At 24.8% G+C, this 21,410-nt stretch overlaps 1 protein-coding gene across 11 annotated transcripts in view; it reads right to left on the bottom strand.

Moving 5' to 3' along the window:
- The window catches only part of LOC107447394 (neuronal acetylcholine receptor subunit alpha-7-like), a 414,295-nt gene that overhangs the window by 40,624 nt on the left and 352,261 nt on the right, over positions 1-21,410 (bottom strand). For 4 of the 11 annotated variants that reach the window (XM_071178630.2, XM_071178632.2, XM_043041457.3 and 1 more), the window contains exon 9: positions 7,087-7,796. The exons of the other annotated variants lie outside the window; for them this stretch is intronic. In XM_071178630.2, the coding sequence (XP_071034731.1) occupies positions 7,215-7,796 (582 nt within the window). In that variant the 3' untranslated portion in view covers positions 7,087-7,214. Of the gene's footprint in view, positions 1-7,086; positions 7,797-21,410 lie in introns of those variants that run through there. 11 annotated transcript variants of the gene reach the window in all.

Genomic DNA, 21,410 nt, shown 5'->3' with positions numbered 1-21,410 from the left:
AGTAAAAGTAAATAATAATTCATTTCAGATACAGGTTTTTTACAATGGAGATAAAATTTGTCTAGTGATGTTTTCAGATAAAAGTTCTCTACTTATTAAATGCTTATTGTTATCAAAAAGTTTGCGTTAAGCATTTAATATAATTAGTTAAATATTCATCAAATAAATGAAACAGATAAAATATGTAGTGAAATGTATCAATATTAATCATTAATTGTAAATCATTCAACCAAGTTATTTTTTCGAATAAGTGTTGTAGTAGTTAAATACAACTATTTTCCTGTTAGGTACAAATGCGTGTGCTATTGTCATGTTAAAATTAACCGTATTACCTAAATAAAACTGAAGTTTTGTCCCAAAATATGACTCAACTTTCTACTGATTGACTAGTTAAGCTAAAAATTTGTCTTATATAATAGTATTATATAGATAATTATTATTTTCGTTTAATGAAAGTCGGAATTCAGCATAGAAACTTCCGAAAAGTATGTTAAAAATTGTTTTTGTAGCAAAAACTACCTTTACTTGCACTATTTAATAAAAAATTATTTAAGCAATCAAAATCTAATGTGAAAAGAACATAACAATTTCCGTGAAAATAGTAGAGGACCAGACAAGCGCGTTGCTTCAATTGTTTCTACTTTAATTTTTAAAATCAACTTTTAATTTTTAATATAATATAAAGAGGAAATTGAGAATTTAAATTTAATGCACATCATTATTTACTTATTGTATTATTTATTATTATTATTTTTTAAAAAAGAAACAATTTTACACAAAACCTGTGAAGCACCGCGGTTACCCCTCCAGTTAGTAAAAAATAAATTGGACAGAAAAGTAATTGGATTATAATTGGTCACTACTTTAAAAAGTTTTAAACAGAGCAGACTTATTCACTAAAAGATTCCTTAGCTTAAAAAAAAAAGAAAATTACTCATGAAAATATAGAAATCACATTTTACACTACTGATTTGTTTTACATTTTTTATACACCTTTATCCGTTCAGCGTGATTTATAGGTATATTTATACACTTTTGTAAAAAAAGAGTATGCATTCAATGAAGTATCATTATTCAAGAAACAATAGATATATTAATTGTAAAAGGCGTCATAATGTTTCAATAAAACAAACCCAATTAAAATAAACGTAACAATATTAAGAATTAAATAGTGTTAGCAAGCACTTTTTAATTTAATTTATTCCCATTAAAATATTTATTTATTGACATTGAATTGACGAACTAAAAATCTAAGAAAAGTCAAGATTATTAGTAAGTTCTAAAGGTAAGCTTCTTACTTAATAAATTATTAAACCTAATTTAAAAGTGTCCACCTGTATATGCAACACTTGCTGATTTAACAAAATTAAATTTCGTAAAATTTAACACTTTTGCAGAATATAATTTATATTATTTAATGAATCTAGGTAGGATATTCAATGTGTTATTAAATATGCAGTATTAAAATGTATTGTGACTGTGTTTTCGAGTAAATATTATGGGGGAAAGTTATTCTATCATACTAGGGACATAACTAAAAATTTAAAATTATTAAGTAATTCAATTTACTTTCTCTAATGCAGCAGTTCCCAAATGGTGTTCCGCGGAACCCTAAGGTTTCATGGGAGAGTTACAAGGTTTCTAAGAGTTAGTACTTCTTATAGCCAGCTTTGAAACCTCTTATTATATTGAGATATAACCTATAATTCATAATTTATTTAATCTTTCGGTTGTTTTTATGAAATTATTTCAAGTGTAGTGCCAATGAAATGGAAATGAAAATTTATTGAAAGAAATATATTATTTCTAATAGAAATATATACAATAAATTATGAAAAGAACAAGCATTTATATTTACAGGCATTATTATTCATTATTATTGAATCAGTGTTTACTATGCTCGTTAAAAATTTAAAACCATTTCCTTCGGGCGAAATAAAATAATTAAACTCTATAATAAGGAAATTTGTTTTCTTAATAATCATTTTCAACGCTTATGGCGTTTTTTGTAAGCTTTCGTCTCATAGCTAACCATAATTGTGCTTATTATAATCATTTTCAGTTTATGTATATACACAAAAAACGAATTCATAACTAGACTAGGTATGGCACAAGAACTGCAAATTTAACAGTCGGACATAAAACCTAATTGAAGATTATTTATAATGAAACGATGAAAAATCTTCATTCCTCAAATCAAATATCTTAAAAATAGCCTTCAATATGCTATAATGTTTACTATTGTCTTAATAAACTTTATTTTTATTGATAATTAAGTCGGAGCTCCGCCGAAAGAGGTTTGGTTATTTAAGTTTCGGGAGCCGAAAAAAATTCAGAGCCACAACGTAGGTTACTTAAATTTTTTTAACATAAGGTGAAATTTTTTTCTTAATTATAACAAATTAAAACTATTTTATCGTACTACATAATTGAATTAAAAATTATACATAATTGTGGTATTTTATTTTTATTTCATTTAAATAATATTACGTGCCATAATTTACAGTTCAATTCAAGATTTAAAAAATGGAAAGAATTCTCTTACTGGTAAAGTATTCTACATTATGGCTATCAAATACAATGAAGAACTTCGGATATATTACTGAAACAATCTCTACACTTTTTCTATCCAGCTACATTTTTGTTTATTTATTAAACACTATTTAACAGTATAATTAGCGCAATCATTTCTTTTAATTCTTCACCTTTTAACAGTAAATTATATTTTAGAATCACAGATCAACGGAATAACGCAAGACTACGTCTTGAAAACCAATAAGTACATAGAATAAATAACATTTATTTGGCTAACATGAAGAATTTCTCTAGAAACTTTCTTTTTATTTCAATAATTTCATTTTATCACAACAAATACTCTTCGAACTTCATAAAAATTTATTATAAAATTTTGGTTCGTATATTAAAATTTTTCATAAATTATCTTTATCACATTTGATATGTCACTCGAATAATGAGCATGTGAAAAATATTTTTGTTTTGATTACTATAGAATTCTTAAGTATACGTGCTTGTTAATACAATTTATAAATTGTGAGAAAACTAAAATTGTTTATAAAATTAGAGAGAATAATAACAAAAACAATATTTTAAAATGTATAAATTAAATAAAAATTAACAATTCATAAATGCAATAATATAATTTCTAATAATATGTATGGCTATAAACAATGCTTTCAGGAGATTTTCAAAATTTAAAACGGAATTTTTATTCAATATATAAATTCAATGATTTAAAACTTTTTGTTTGTTTTGTATCTGTTCATATTTATATGTGTCTTATGAGAAATATGAAGTGTAACGATATTGAAAGATTTCTAATATTGGTAAAACAATTGTTTTAAAATTGCCTATTTAAATAAACAGTAATTAGCAAACGGATCATTAATGTTTTTGTACTAAATACAATGATTTTGTTTCTTTTATTTTAAAAAGACAATTAAAAAAATAAATTGAAGACTTATTAGAAAATTGACAAATACTGATTAGAGACAACTAACAAAAAAGTTCGCAAATTTAAAAAGAGTTAAGAAACAATTAATGTATAAGTTGTAGATTAAATAAAAGTTAGTTTTCATCAGTAACTCATATAGATGAAATATGACTAATATTTTCCTGTAATCAATTATTGGTTCTGTTTTTCTTTGAAATTTTAATACATTTAATAAACTTAATTTAAAATTAAAATTTTTTTTCTCTAGAAATGAAGCAACTGAATGCAATATAAGTTTAAATAATTTAGCATTTCCAATAAAGGATTTCAAACTTATATTGTGTTGGACAAAATTGTTGCTGTGGAGTATTTTAATTTTAGATATTTAACAAAGACATAAATGATATTTAATGTAAAAAAATTGTGTTTGTTCCCAGAATAAATGCAAATAAAAAATATTTTTAAAGTGCACTTCAGGATTTCAGCACCACTGTACTTGTTAATTTATAAAACTTAAAAATCTGGTATCTGATATCACTGAAGTTTGAGCTTAAGTCAGAGTAATGAGTATTTCGTTTATAAAAAATAAGTTGAGTGTAGTTTATGATGCTTAAATATGAATTTATGCATGAACAATAATAATTTAAAAATATTTATAATCACAATCGTCCTAGTAAATGTTTGATTTAATCTCTTAAAATTCGTTTAGCAAATTTAAGTAATTTTTTTTAAAAAGTAAATAATGTTATGAAGGAAATTCTTATGCTTACAATTCAAAGGTAAAAACTGAACTTTAATTAGTTAATTATTAATATTTAAATTATAAATATAAAATAAAAGTAAGGTTATCAAAAATAAAATTTCTGAATGAGGAAACAGAATGCAAGACTGTTCATTTTAAGACCATATTAAACTATTATTTTAAATTATTGCGAACATTATAAATTTAATGATAGAAAACATCATTTTTAATTAGATATAAATATTTACAGAACTTTAATTCATAATCTTAATAAACAGTTAACCAAAAATTTAAATAAAAATGTTGAAACTGAGTTTCTTGAATTTCTAATTTTTAACTATATTCGTACAAAGATGTTTACAATTTGCTGAAACTATTTTAAAGAGTTACTCAAAAATGGATATAATTTGATATTAATGTAATAGGTGTAACATGTAATCCTCGTATAACCATGATTGCGATATTTAAATAGATTCAGGGAAAATGGAAAATTATGTTTTTTGTACAGATAGAATGTTCCGACTTTAATATTAAAACTTAATTTTCTTCGTCTGATAATTACCGAACAAGTAAAGTTTGCTATATCTATTTTAAGCAGTTATTTAATAATGAATGTTTGATATTAATATAATAAGTTTAACATATTAACTTTCTATAACCATGATTGCCCTATTTAAATAAGTTCAGAGAAAATTAGAATTTTTGTACCCTTGCAATGTTTCAACATTAATAGTAAATTCAACATTAATATTAAAGTCCCTTTTAAAAATTCAAAACTTTGCAAACACAATTTTTTTTATGTAATTTACTTTTATTATAAAAGTTTATAATATGTATTTTTAATTTTAAAGTTTTTATCCAAGCATTTCATAAGCAGCAGTAACCAACAGAAAAATATAAAATTTTTTTCAATGTTTATCTTTATATTTAATAAGAACTTTTCATAGAGTGTTAAAGAAATTGCCCATACTTCCTCAAATTGATGAAAACTTGAAATATGAAACGTGTCTTTGTATCAAAATCGTGCAATTTTGGTATTAGGTAATTAGGCTGATATTCTGATACCAGTTTATAACGGTGTAAAAATTTGAATCAAAAATTGGCGCTTTATTTTAAGCTTCCTGTGAGATATGCTTTTTCAAAAGCTTTATTTTAATAAGAATGATTTCGAAATTTTGTAAAAAAAGATATAACATTTGTTGTGATTTTCAACACATCAAAAATAATGGCAGTGTCATGACGTGTGAGGCGTATAAATGTTTTTTCGAGTTTTTCTTTTAATAATTTTCATGAGATAATTAAAAAATATTTAAATCTTTACAAATTAAAGTTAAAAATTATTTTACTAATAGCAAAACTAACCGTATTAATTTTATTACACGTAATTCTTGGCAATTTAAAACATAGGGTTACTCGTTCTTGCGGAAAAATTATAAACATAGACCGGTAATACTAACACAGAATAATGCCAATTTTTTTTCAAAATATGGAATTTTTTCAATTATATTTGGCTTTTCTGCTATAATTCAAAAAAATAAATAAAGAAAGAAAGAATTAACGAATCAAAAACAAACCGGCTGTTTTAGTGATCATGAAACTTCTCTGATTTTAATGAAATAAGGGTATTTACAATAAAAAACTCATTATTAAAAAATGAATTGATTTATTTATTCATTTCAAGTTTAGTGTAGGGGAGGAAAAAATTATCAAAAACTGTAATATCTGAAACTGCGTGACTTATGTCTGAAATCTATGCCAAAATTAGTGAGAATAGTTTTAAAATCAAAGAGAGGATAATTAATATTAAATATTGTATTTTCGTATTTTTCCTATATACTCTTGTTTTCAAAATCAGTTGGTTGGTAAAGTTTGCCAGACATTACAAACGTTTGAAATATTCATAATTTTACTATTACTTAAGTGTTATAACTATGATTAAGTACTAAAATAAAATTAATTTAAAAAGTTATATTAAAAATTAAAATAAAATATTTAAGAATATTATGACAAAGACATAATAAACAAGGTACTTAAGATATTTAATAAATATTTCTTTTTTATTGTAATCATTAGAGTGTATGTTTAACTTTTATTTCATAATTCAACATGAAAGTAAACTGTTTTAAATAAAAAGCATTAATTTTAAAGTATAATTATTCAGGATTTTGTCAAGATTTGTCTACCATTTTGATTTTAATATCAGTTTTACATTTTAATGACAAAAAGTTATTTCAAATGTTAGATTTTTCCACATAAACTTTAAACCAATTAAAATGAATTAAACAAATCTTTTATTTTAACAGTTTATAATTTTATTCTGAAAATTAAAACATGTAAATCATAAAGATAACAGAAAATAGAGCATGATTAGGTCTAAGGCATGTATGAGTTGGTTCAATGTTGCAACTATTCATTCTAATACTCCTAAAACTATCATTTATTTCACTCTATATCACAAATAAAAATGTGACTCGATAAAATTTTTTGAATCTTCTAATAAAAATTTCATAACGTATGTCTTCTTAAGCTTGTTCAATTGCTTTTTAGTTGCATTAGGGGAGTTGGATTATTTTATTTCATAAAACTCTTTGAAATCATTGAATGTTTTAGACGCTTGTTTGTTCTTAACTAAAATATTTTTCTTATTACGCTATGACAATAAAATAAATATTCTATTTTAAAACGAAACTTTTTACCCTAATGCATTGAAGTAATTTAAACATTTTATTTATAAGTTTGAAAACAAAAATTGAATTTTCAGGTGATTTGGAGCAAATTACTTTACAAAAGGAAAGTAGTAAAAAACATTTTTCAATCAAGATATGTTGTTCAATTATGCATCAATTGTATAAAGATATAATATATTTATATGTATATATATATATATGTATAGATAGATATATATTGTATATAATTCTCTAAATTTAAAAAGAAATTAAATAATCCATACAAAGATTAGAGATATAATTCCAATACAAGTGAATTAAGTGTAATTATGATAATCTTAAGATATCTTTGGCATCAAGCCATTAAGTGAGGTGCCGATAAAAGACACACACCCGACGAGATGATAGTAAAGGCAGTAAAAATGATAAAGCACAATCTATCCACGACCATTCCCGCGAACTTCCACTCGGATATGATGTCCTGTGTATCATCATCATCGCGCATACGCTTCGTAATGAAACGAATCTCGCGTAATATAAGGGACAATTCCCTTTGAGCACTCAAACAAGGGGTTGGGTTCGACAAAGCTGCTGAAGGTCCATGCAGAGATGTAGGCGTCCCTTCTATACTCGTTCCAATCAACTGAACGTAGCCAGTTGAGGAACTACAACCGGCAGCTGCTGCCAAAGAGGAAGTCCCAGCTGCGACACTACTGTTGTGACCTTGCACTTGTTGCCGGAAATCGTCGTCTATGTCCAAAACATTTGCCAGCAAGCTCTTGGAACAACGCTCCTTGAAATCTGGGACAGAAGATTTCGAGGACCGTCTATCTGATGACCTCGTAAAAGAAGGTGTTTCTTTAAGACGAGCTGTTATCTTGGCGGGACGGTGCATTCTCAAGATCCAAGGGAGCCACAGCAGAAAAACTGTTCTAATCTGAATGAAGAAGAAAACAGGAGGTATTGAAGAAATTGATTTTTTTTTAATGCAGCTTTCATCAAACATTATAAAATTACATTCTTCTCTAACATCACAGTACCTTGAAGGTATTCAATTCATTCCTTCATCTCAAAATAATGGTGTCTTCAATTAAAATAAGATATTTTTATTAAAAAAAATCCATGTCTTCTTAAGAAGTGCCATTGGTGCACAAACAATTTTGTCCGGTATTTGTTTCTTCTGGGATTCATCAATATTGCCTTTACTTACTAGGTCTTTCACATAAGGCGCCATCAATTACTATATATTTACCTTATATAATCAATTGTAAATACCAATATCAAAATAAATTCAATCGGTTGATTCCATTATTTCTGTCATGTAATGTTTATACGGACAAAAAGCTTTAACTTATGCAAGCATTTTCAGTTAGAGTTTTTATAATTAACTTTAAAAAATGGATTATTTAATTTTAGGCCAAAAAGTTAACTTAAAGCATGAAATTTAATTACTTTCATTAGTTAATTCTTAAAAAGCACAAAAAAGCTTAACGGAGTACTGTGATGTAAGTAAAGTACGTAAATACATATATATCATATCATATACAAATATATCTATCTAATACAAAGCAAAAACACTAGTTCACAATGAAACAAATTTGCTATAATTGCACATTTAACACAAATTGATATTTACTGATGCCTATTTTAACTATGTTCTAAACAGTTCACAATTTAAATTTCCATGCAATACTAGACTATTTTCAATATTTTGCTATTGCTGACATATGACAGTCATAGTGATTTTGCGTTATAACCATAAAGTTTCAATAAATACAAACCTTCGAATGTTGAACATATAAGCCACCAAGACAATTTAAGATAATTTTTATTTAAAGAAATACTATTGCGTATTAAAATGTTCTTCAGTGTTATTAATAAAACTAAAGTTTAAATATTATCATAAATACGAGAAAAAAGTGCAGTATTATTTAAAACATAAAGAAAAATAATAGCACAATTACACAGTACTACTTTTTTATTTATTGAAATGAAACTAAGAAAAGATGAAACTTTTCAATTAAATGCGAAGATCAATTTTTATTTTTAATTAGAGAGATGATTTTGTCTGTCTTTTTAATTAAAAAAAATGGCGTTTTTTTCAAAATTAATTTTTTTGTAAGTAGAAATTAGTCAGATAACTCTTAGAAAAATTGTTTGAAGTCCTACTAGCTAACTTAAAACAAATAAAAAATAAAGTAAACCAGATTTCATTTGCAATGAGTAAATACTACTCTCATTTTTTTATGAAAAATTCTTTTCTTAATCAAGCGTGTATTTAAATTTAATAAATGCGTTAGCTATATTAACAAAATTATATATTATTTTTAATAATGAAAGCTGATCAAATTCTCTGAAATTGTTTAGTATCAATCGTCACTTCCGTATATTTCAGTTTTAATATCACAAACTCATTGCATTATACTAAATTACCCTACATTTACTTTTCTTTTATGTAATATTCAAATTAACTTCTTGATTGACAAAGTCTATTTTGAGCTTTGAAAGTATAATTTAGGATTTATTTTAGTACTGATCATTATAAAAATAATCCCTTTATAAAAATAACATCAGAAATATTTGAGTGATATGCAGTGAATCAATAATGCGAATTAGTTTGTTTCTTAAAATATTCAACTTTAGAATATGCATTAATGTGCGCTGCAAGGAATAAGAAAAGGCATATAAACTGTCCTTATATGATAAATTAAAAAAAATCAATAACAAATAATAATCATTAATAAAGTTAGATTCATTGCATTTTAGTTTTCAATTATGTATTTTAACGGTTTCGGAAAAATTGGTTTAACGGTGCAATATAGGTATCTTGAACAATAATGTTTTGCAAATAAATATATATATATGCAAAATGAAATCATATTTCAATCAAATTAAAGTATTCCACTGAGTAATCAAATTTAGGAAATAATAAACTGTTTAAAACATTGTTCTACTCAGCTCATTTGTATAGTCAACAAGCGATATATATTTTTTAAAAGTGTAAAAAAATCATGTACTTCTGATAATAGTTTTTGCTTGTTTAGCTGATTATAATAAATTAATTAGTAACAAAAGAGTCCAAAATTAAGTATAAAACATATTTCTTTGTAATGCACTTGAAAATATTTCTATATTAGTAAAATTTGTATCAGTCAAAGCTCTATATTAGTCAAATTTTAAAACAGATAACATGGTTTTTACGCTTTAAAAATCGGAAAAGTAATCCAATCGTAAACTTTACACAGAATTAGAACAAGATTATTTTTCTATTGATCAACAAGTGTTTAAGTAGTATGAAGGAAAATATTTTTGACTTAAGTATGAAAAAAAATATTTTTGACTAATACCCACTGCAAAGTGGAGTTTAAAGTCACGTTCGTTGACTAGTTAAAGTCACCTTGACTGGTTAAAATCATCTTATAATGATTAAATAAATACATTTTACTGTTAAAAAAATCTGTGTTCCCAAAACAACGTGAAATGGTAGTTAATATGCATGCTCTTCAATTTAAGAGTTTAGTGTGAAATATAGAAAACTAGACATTAATTCTATTAAAAAATATTATTAATAACGGCTAATTATTTCGTAAACATGTGAAATGTTGGTGCAAAAATGATATTTTACTTTAATTATTTAAATTAGTTGGTTAAATTAATTATTTAAGACTAAAAGATTTTTATTCGAAGTTTTTAACGAAAATATCAGCATGAAAAAAATTATTTTGTGCCCAAAACATTTGGAATTGAAGGCATAAAATATATATCGTTTTAAAAATTAAGAACATAGTATATATTCCCATTTTTGGGATAGATAAATTTTGCATTCCTATATATTCTCAGTATTTTCTACTAAAGTATTTATAAAAACAATGAAAAATACGACTTTAGAGAAAATTATGTTTAAAGAAAATTTTTGACTGCATCGCGTTGCCTTTTTTCGAACGACATGTCTTTATAAATGCGTATAGTTATACCACAAAATTATTTTATATTATATTATTGTACGCACATTTTTGTAAAAGTATACTTTACATATTTCTAGTATTTTTTCCTGGAAATTTTTATATGAACAATAGAAATGAAGACATAAGTTTAAATTGTATTCAATAAAACCTCTGGAAAACTATAAATAATTAAATTCGCATATTCTTTTTATTTACGTATAGTTAAACTATTATAAATATTCTTCTTCCACGAAATTCCTCCACGCAAGAGGTTTAAAGCTTCTTTAACTAATTGATTAATTTTCAATTAAAATATTGTGAGATAAAAAACACACAATCATCACTCTCTCTCTTTCTCTCAATATATATATATATATATATATATATATATATATATATATATATATATATATATATATATATATATATATATATATATATATATATATATATATATATATATATATATATATATATATTTATATTATATTGGAATGATTATAGTTGGAAGAAAGAAACATTAACCAAAATCAAGCTGATAGTAACAGCTGTATTACACAGCCTTATTCGCACTTTTTTAATTACATTTAGATCACTTACGCACTCCTTTAATTTTTAAAAAATTAGAAATAAATTAAACGTGATAACATTATCGAGTAGTTAGATTTATCCGCAATCAATTATTTCTATTACATTTATTATTTTTATAATATAGTTACTATTGTTGCGTGGTTAATAACTTTTATAATAAGCTACTAGTATTTCCTAATGTCAACAATTATATGAGTTAAAATGGTTATGCTTGTTGAAAAGAAACTAATGAACGCAAAAAAAAATTAATCAGAAAGTTTACTTTAGAAACATAGCATCCTTCAAATACTTTATAAAAGATGAGCTTGAAAGTCAACGACATCAGTTTTCATGGATCTTTATTCTAAGATGGGATTTTGGTGTAAACAAGTTGGGAAAGAAGAAAGAATATACTGTTGCACAACTAATACAACTAATTAGTGAACATTTCTGTTGAGTTCAGAGTATGGTGTTGTATTCTATAATATGTGTGGTGACAGTGACATTGATTTCTTAATATACTATTTTAGAATATGTATGGAGTTCAAAATTGTTGTATGCCAAGTATATTTAAAAAAAGGGAATTTTTAAATGCGATAAAGCAAGAAAAAAATTTAGGCATAACCTTAACAAAAATGGTTTCAATTAAGTTTTAAATATGATTTTAAATTTTGATATTTCCAGTTTGTGTTTGTTGAAGTAAAAACACCTGAAACATTTTAAATTAAGATAAAATAATTGTCAAAGTCGGTAAGTAAAAGAAAACTTTTCAAGATCAATATTTAGAAAAATAATTGCATTTTTTTAGGTTTTAATTAAAAGAAAAAGTTATCTGACTTAATTAAGTTTTTCCTATTTACCGAAAAGCTTAAGTGAATAAAAATATCAAGGAAGACGAAGAAGATAAAAAATTTAAAAAATTCTAGTTTCGAAAGCAAAAATTTCAGATTTAAGAAAATTTGACTGTTATCTTTTTTAATTTATTTTATATTCGGTATCTAGTATCTGAAAAAAAATAACTAAGTGATAAATAAGGAGTTTTTCAAAATTTTTCTTTTTTTTTTAGTTTCTAATTAATGAATGAGAAAATAAAACTTTAAACTAACACTTAATTTAAAGAGTGACGAAAAATTTCGATTGCTTTTATATATGTTCTGGATATTAATAGCATGTCAAATAAACAAAATAAATTGACTTTTTTTATATGAAGAGTTTTTACTTAACATTTAATTTAAAATACTTTAACTTGATTAATTACGGAGGCTCTATGACATCATATATTTATTTTGCCATATTATATGTTGATTTTATGATAACTAAATGCGTATGTATTATTATTGATAAATTAATTACAGTTTTAGACAGAAATAAAAAAGAAAAGCTTTAAAATTTATGATTGTGTTTTTAGAAAAAAAATATATTATTCCCTGCAGAAAATATTAATTTTATTTAGAAATAATGTTATTGCTACAAACCATTTTAATGTTAAATTTACTGAACTATGATTAATATTTGAAATCAGGGAAATAAATTAAGTTTATAAAAAGATTATATAATTTAGGAAATTAGATAATTTATTATTAAATAATAAGCAGTTGTTTAAAATCCATGTACTATAATCCATATTTTTTTCAATAAATAAAAACAATTATTCCTGATTGTACTAATTCTTGAAATAATGGAAGCATTTAATAAATGAAGGAACATCAGATAAAGTGAACAAATCTACTTTCTGATTTTGTAAGAAGTTTTGATATGTTATTTTATACAAAAAAATAACAATAATAATTACAAAAATATTTAACAAATAAAAGTAATTACAACAAAAAGTTTCTTCTTTAGTGCGCAGGTAAAAGTTTCTTTTTTTATGATAAAGAAAATTTCATAGTGCGATAAATACGTTATTTGAAAGGGTTTATAATAAAATTGAATCAAATAACATTTTGTTACCCCCTATCTATATACATAACTAACAATTGATCTCCTGGGAATTTTAAACGTTTATGTATTCATATTTGTAATAGAGCCGAATATGTAAAAAGAGCATACTAGAAAATTTCGAAAGCTATATCCCAGAAATACATATTGCTAACCAAAATATTAGTTTTACCAGACTACCAGAATACAGATTTTTTAGAACCTTTTGTAAAAATGAAACTAAGAAATATATACCTCAGTGGTTAAAAAATTAACATTCAGTCTATAGAAATATAATAAATGACAGTTTAGGAAGGCAAGTGTACGAGACTTAAAAAGATGTTTGATATCAGTAAGAAATAAATAAAAGTTAGTTGAACGTTGACTATTTTAAAAACTTTTTAGTTCACGTCTGCAATCAAGAAGGTTTTGATCTTCATAACACGCATCTTACTATATTATGATTTGTTAGATTTTAAAGGCATTTTTGCGCTATTCCAACTTTAATATAAATTTGCTATCACCGGCGTGCATTAAGAGCGGTTTCTACACAACACCATGTAATTTAATTTTCCATTTTTTTTGCACTACCTTTATTTAAGTTACTGTTTTTTGTACATCTTTTTTTTTAATAATGAATTTCAATGAAATACATAGATTTAAATTACTATATTCCCTTTCATGAACTAAGAGACATTTTCCGAATTTCGAAAACTGTTTAACCAAATTTAATTTTTTTTGGTATATAAAAAGGAAAATAATGTAATAATTTAATGTTAGCTTATAACATTCTTTTTAAATTTTTATAGTTTTCAAGAACTCAAATGCGATACTTCAATACGAGAACTGAAATGCGAATGATTTTTCAAAGAAGTGTGCATTCAAACAACTTGGTTTATTTGAATCATAACAGTACATATGTACTCATTTAATCCTATACACACTATATGTTTAAAAATAATACACTCCTCTATTAAAACATATGAGATTAGAAACACAATAATAACCATTGTTCCTCATTAATGGTAAAATTGTCTGTTATAATTGTGAATTTGAAATATTTGTAGTATGGATACACGTTATTACACTTTGCTTTTCGAAATACTTATTAGGTTTTTGAATTTATACAATTTATATGTTCAGTAACATAACACAATTAAATGAAATGCGTTATTTGAATGTGCTATTTAAACAACTTACAGTAATTCTATGAATTTAGAAAATTGTGAAGCCAAATTAATAAACGTGCTTTATTTGTAAATAAAAATTAGAAAACTGTTATCATTTTATGCTAGTTTACAACATCCTCTCTAATTTTCATCATATTCTAGAACTCACAAGAGACAAACGGGATATTAGAATCTATTTTCTTTCAAAGGAATGTGTGTTTGAACAAATCCCGAAGAACTCGGTATGTTTGAACTCAAACAGTACATACATAGTTATTTAAATCTGTTTTCGTTTTGTTACAGCTTAGAATTCAAATACAATGTTTACGTTTCCTTTACACTTCGTTCGTGAATATAAGTTTGAATAGCCGACTTAAAAATTAGAACGAAACAATTTTTTATGGTTTATTTATTCTATACATGAGAATCTTGGCAATTGTTTGGTGAAACAGTAAATAAATGAATATAAACAGTTTGCAAGAGGTAATTTTAAAGTATTTTTTTAATTAAAACATAGTGCAGGGTTATGTGTCAATCGCCTGTTCTAGTTAAATATTCAGGAAATAGTTCCTGATTTGCGAATGAAGATAATTAAAGAAATCAAATACAGCGAACTCAATCTTTTTAAATAATTTAAAATGGTAGTTCTTTGTAAACGAAATAAATCCTTTCAATTTAAATTGTTTATATATTCATCTTTCTTTATGATACCAGGCTTAGGTTTTCTGGCATATTCATTAAGTTTTCTATATATGTTTGCATGAATGCTTTGAGTGAGATTTCTGGCATATTTGCTTTAAACATGAAAAACTTAAATAATCAAATATAAGAAACTCAATTCTTTTAAATTGTTTAAGACCTGTAGTTCTTTGTATAAATATAATAAATCCTTTCGATAAAAAATGCTTTTATATTCATCTAGCTTATCATTTCGGTGGAAAAATTAGGTTTTCACCATTAGTTTGCATAAACATTTTAATAAAAATATATGAAATAAATTGTTTTTATAATAAAAAAAATTAAAAATATCAAATGTAAGAAGCACAATATTTTAAAATTAGTTTGAATATAGTAGTTCATTGTAAACGGAATAACTAAAATTATAAAATTAAGAAAAATTAATATTCATCTTTGTTTATCATTCCGGAATAAAAATCAGGTTCTACGTATATTTGCAGGCATAAACGCTTTAAGTAAGATTTCTGACATATTTTGCTTTGAATGCGAAAAAAATTAAAGAAATCAAACATAAGAAGTTTAATAATTTTAAGTTTTTAAAAAATTGTAGTTCCTTTTAAACGGAATTAATCCCTTTAATTAAAAATTTATTAATATTTATCCATGTTTATCATTTTGGGGTAAAAATTATGTTTTCTATATTTGCCGCCATAAACGTTTTGATTAATATTTTTTTCATATTTTACTTTAAATATGAAAAAAGTGATGTCAGCAATAGAAGCACTATGTTGTCATTGTAAAGGATTGAGGTGCATTTTAAGGCCAACCCAGTTTGAAATCAATTGATATCAGTTTCCTTTTTGAACTCCATGACCCCTTTTCCGACAATAACTTGCTGTCGGAGTACTTTTAACTTTTTTCAATTTCAGAAAGAATATTATATTATAAAAAACAATTCAAAAATATTTTTGGAATCTTTAAATTGATAAAAGTGTAAAAGGTGAATGCAATATTTAAAAAAATATAAATACTTAATTATTGCATATAATAAAAAAGTTTTGTATCAACTAAAATAATATTTAATTTCAAAGCTTAGATAAGTTATTGTAGGAGAATTGCGAAAGTGAAGGAGAAAAGCTTCGAATTTATTAGAATGCGAGAGTTGTATTCCGAAATAATACTGATCTTAGAAATAGAAAAGTACTAGGATTAGTTTTGGTAAGCAATAAATCCGCGGGTTCAATCAGTGTTGGAGAACTGATTACAATCATTGTTTCCACAAAGGAAAGAGAGAAAATGACTCATTTATTGATATATAACGCCGAATAAAACTTAAGATGAAATTCCTAAACCAAAGGATTTTCCATAAAAGTAAATCCAAAATGAGTTCTGAAGAATTTATTTCAGTTTCTAGAGAAAGTAATGGAATGCTCATAACTGAGCGTTATGTTGAAGCTTGTTTTAATAATGCTCAGGCATTTGTTGTTATTATGAATGTTGACGAAGAATATAGTTGAAGTATTTATTATGGTAGGAACTGGTTCGTAAAAGATGCTTAATTTTACTTATACATTATTACATTTCAAAGTCAGAGCATAGAGATAGTTGACTAAATTGAAGTTTTACAAATGAGTGATTCATACATATTATTTGAAATCTCCGGAAAACAATGTGATAACTGATGGATTTTCATAAAGGACTTTAGGTATTTTAAAGATTATTTTTATCAATTCACAAGAACATTGGTGTTCAAAATTATGGCATGCTTCACCCTTAAAGGAAATGGAAGTAGCTTATAAACGTGACGTGTCAGAATTTTGTGTAGAATTATTTCGTAATTAACCTTATGTCGACAAGTTTAAATTCTTTTTGATTATAGCAAAGGATTAAGACAATGGCGTATTATAAATTTCTGCTTCTCTAGAAAAGTTTCTTCTAATTTTGTCAGTTGTTAACTATTCTTAACTATTCTGTTTCATACTACACCTGACAAAATGCAAATTAAAACACCTAACCTTTGCTTTTAGATGTATTACTCTGTAAAATCTCTCCGAATTTGGTGCTGGATAACCCCAAGAAATCATAAGGAATAATTTATTTCAATTCAATACCTGATCGAGGGTACATACATTCTGAATAGTATAGTTAAATTTACAGACCAATAATTGATATACCAATACAGCAATTCACACCATAAGTAAATTAATTTCACTTTCGCTCCTTGGATATCGACTGAAGTGTAACAATTAAGTGAAAAATGCCGTAATTTTGTTGTTGATTTGAAGTTGTTCATTCGCACGAACAAAAGTTCGCATTACAAAATGTATGTATGACTTTAGTTTTATAAGAAGGGTAGTTATATTTTAACCTTTTAATGTCTGACAATTGCATTCAATAACTTTATAATATTAAATCTTCTACTTTTGTTCACTTAAGCGAATGATTCTTTTAATGCGAATTTTTCTTCGTATCTTTCCTGTGTTTTGTGTATGCTTGATTTACTGACTAAAAACTATTCAAACTTTTTTTCGTCTTTCATTTTAAAGAATATTTTTTTGATTTGTAACCCCCCCCCCATACTAATTTCTACGAACAGTTTCGACAAGGTTGAAAAATTTATAATTTGACAAACGTAAATAAATTAATAATTTAAAAATGAATTGAGACATTTAAAAGTAAACTATCTCACTATCAGGATTATTATTTTAATTATTCTTATATTATTGTTTGATTATTTTTTTTACTTACATACAAATGATATGCAAAATGCCAGTTGAAAGAATAAAGATATACTTTCAATATTATTGTTACAAATACTTGTCCTTTAAAAGTTTACCTTTAAAAGTCTTTCCTTTAAAAACTTTTTTCCTTTAAAAGTTTACGAAATAACGAATAAAAGTACTAAATTTAAAAAAGTACGGAAATGCAAGTAAATGAATATATTTTTACTTATACTTTCAAAAGTAAACGTACTGCCAGGTAAGGTAAAAACTATATGTAATATAGTAGTGATTATGATATCAACAATTATAGTAATAACACTTCAAATCGATATATTACAAAGTCTACAATTTTGAGATCATGTTTAGATCATATACGAGATATACGAGATAAAATATCGAGACTCAAGGACATTTTGAGTTTCTTTACAACAAAAAGGCATTTCTAAATTGTTTTAATCTTCAAAGATACTTTTATCATTTTATTAAATAAAATGATCAAAATATTTCGTATTCAAACTTTCGATACAATTTCGTAGATTTCGTAATAACGAGAGTCAAAACAACGGTTTGAAAACTAAGATTACCATCTTCTTATTTTGAAACAGCAACGTAAAACTTGTGAAAACAAATAAATGTTTCCGATTTGAAACATTCAGAATACGCAAAAAACAATCGAATTACGTATGAAATTAGGCTATAAGTTGAAATCATTTTCACATCATGGTTTTTGTATCATTTAACATATATATATATATATATATTTATATATTTATATATATATATATATATATATATATATATATATATATATATATATATATATATATATATATATATATATATATATATATATATATATATATATATATATATATATATATATATATATATATATATATATATATATATATATATATATATATATATTTTAAAAATGAGGTATTTTCCTTCAATTAAATATTAAAGTTTTTTGCTTTAAAACAATACATATATATATATATATATATATATATATATATATATATATTTTAAAAATGAGGTATTTTCCTTCAATTAAATATTAAAGTTTTTTGCTTTAAAACAATACAATTAAAAGTCAACATTAGTTAACATATAATTAACATATAATAAAGTTAACATATAATTTTTTTAATCACATAATTATGTTTAATCTTGAAACTTACTTAGGGGAGTGCTTACTGGTTCATAAATTGGAAGAGCAAAATTTAAAATTACCCCAGAAAAAAAACTATGCACCAATTATCTTATCAATACAAAAAAATAATCATACTATTATGTATTTAATAGTTCACCAACATAGTTCACAACTACAAAGAAGTTCGGATAGAAATTCTGAGGTAATGTTAAATTAAACATGCAATTTTAATTTTTATGAAAAACTCTATCAGTCACGGATTTTATATTCACAAAAGCAGAGCAAAAGCAAAACGCTTTAAAAACGTTGCACCAACAATTAAGTCAGAAAATAGAATAAAAGTATGTTATATTTGAATTTTTGGTAAAATTATTCTCAAACTAAATATGTGATTTTAAATCTTTTCAAAATTCAACACACTATTAAAACACTAATTTTACAAGGAATGTTTGACAAACTAAGACTATTACCTTTCATTATATATTTTAAAATGCATGATTATCCGTAAATTTTAAGGGTTTCGGGCTTAATAGATTAAAATCCCTTTATATCACATAATGGACCACGTAATATCATGTACCAAGTTGAAAGAAAATATCATTTTTATTTGTATATTTTGTTAAGAATAGAAAAATAATTATAAAAATACTCATGTAAGACAGACTAAAAATGGAAAAATTATTACAAAATATAGTTTCAGATAAAATCTTTCAGTACAAATAAAAATATTTTAAATTTCCCATGTAAAGATCAGGTGGATTTTAGAAATAACCATACACTATCTTACTTTTGACATTGACACCCCAGTGTAATGCTATTCAGGAGAATACATAACACAGGAGTTCGAGAGCTGTTCCCCCTCTCGAAATGATATTTAATTTTTGCTCTCTGTAATTGATTCAACACTTTAATATTTTGAAAATATCGAAGATGGTGGCATTGTTCACGTTTTCTTATAATATAAAGAAATATTTTACCATATAATGTTTTAGTCATAGGACAGAATCGAATAATATTATTTTTGGCAACATTTATTCCCCATACATGGCCAAGTTTACTTAAATAACAACTATTAAGTGGACTCCTATACTGCCATGCAATTGAAAAAAACAACGTAATGCTTCTAGATTGATTCCGAGAAAAAGTGGCTTGACAACTATTTTCCTTCTATAGCTAATACCATGAATGCTGAAATAAGGTTTTAAAAAATTGAGAAAACACAAAATTATTTTTTAATCTTTAGTTTTTTTGCAATATATATATATATATATATATATATATATATATATATATATATATATATATATATATATATATATATATATATATATATATATATATATTGTCGTTTACGTAGATTTTTCAATTGCACGGGGCAGTATAATTGTGCTGTTTCTGTAGTTCATAAAATTATTTTAATTGGATTAAACCTTATGCATGACACTTCATTTTTAAATTTTACAGACTGTGCAAATACGTATATTAAATGTGTATCGAAACTGATGATCAGAATTATATGCACTATAAAGGACTCAGATGAACATATAATTACCCAGTTGCATCGTGAGCATATAAAGGACTCAGATGAACATATAATTACCCAGTTGCATCGTGAGCATAAAGTTCAATTACTTGAGTACGGGAAGGAGAAATGTTTGAAATTCGTCATTCGGATATATGGGATATATAAAATTCATTGAGTTCTGAATGTGAATTGACAACTCAAAATAATCTTTGACATTAACAAATTTCAAGCTCAGAATTTTATTTAAATAATTTTTGCATGCGTTTTTCTTTCTGTCACATCTAGTTTTCTTTCTGTTACGAAAAATTTCACTTTTCTTAATAAAGTTGAAAGCTTTAGAAAAGTGTAAATCCGGGTATATAAACTAATGATATTCTTTGTATTTGCATTTTATTCACGACGTTTTACAATATTCATATATAGAACAAAGTAAAACCTGTCTTTATTTGAATAGCTCACTTCATTATATGCTAAGTGTAAAATAATGACTAATTCTAATTTGAAATATGAATTCATATTCGGAAGACCAAAACCAGTCATACTGTACATAAATAAGATTATACCTGGCATTCGGCAAAACTGCAAAATGCTGGTATTAACCGAGGAGCATTCTTGCAGTTGTTAAGGCAACTCATTAAACATTTGCTCTTTCTTGTGAAAATTGAGACAAAGCAAAACTAGCACACTTGCGTCGTCTCTTTTCAAACAAAAGACACACGTTCCGGCTTAATTCATTAAAAAGCCAATCGCTGGGAAGCTTGGACTGTCCAAATGTCTTTAGAGATAATAACACTCACTTTTTTTCCTTATTATGCTAACATTTTAACAAAAAAACGTAGCATTGTCAATGTGGAATGTAAAAGGCAGAG

The sequence above is a fragment of the Parasteatoda tepidariorum genome, chromosome 6, assembly GCF_982258835.1.
Source record: "Parasteatoda tepidariorum strain Cologne lab strain chromosome 6, Ptep-v5.0, whole genome shotgun sequence".
Taxonomy (NCBI): Eukaryota; Metazoa; Arthropoda; class Arachnida; order Araneae; family Theridiidae; genus Parasteatoda; species Parasteatoda tepidariorum.
This window is presented reverse-complemented; position numbering and strand designations above follow the sequence as displayed.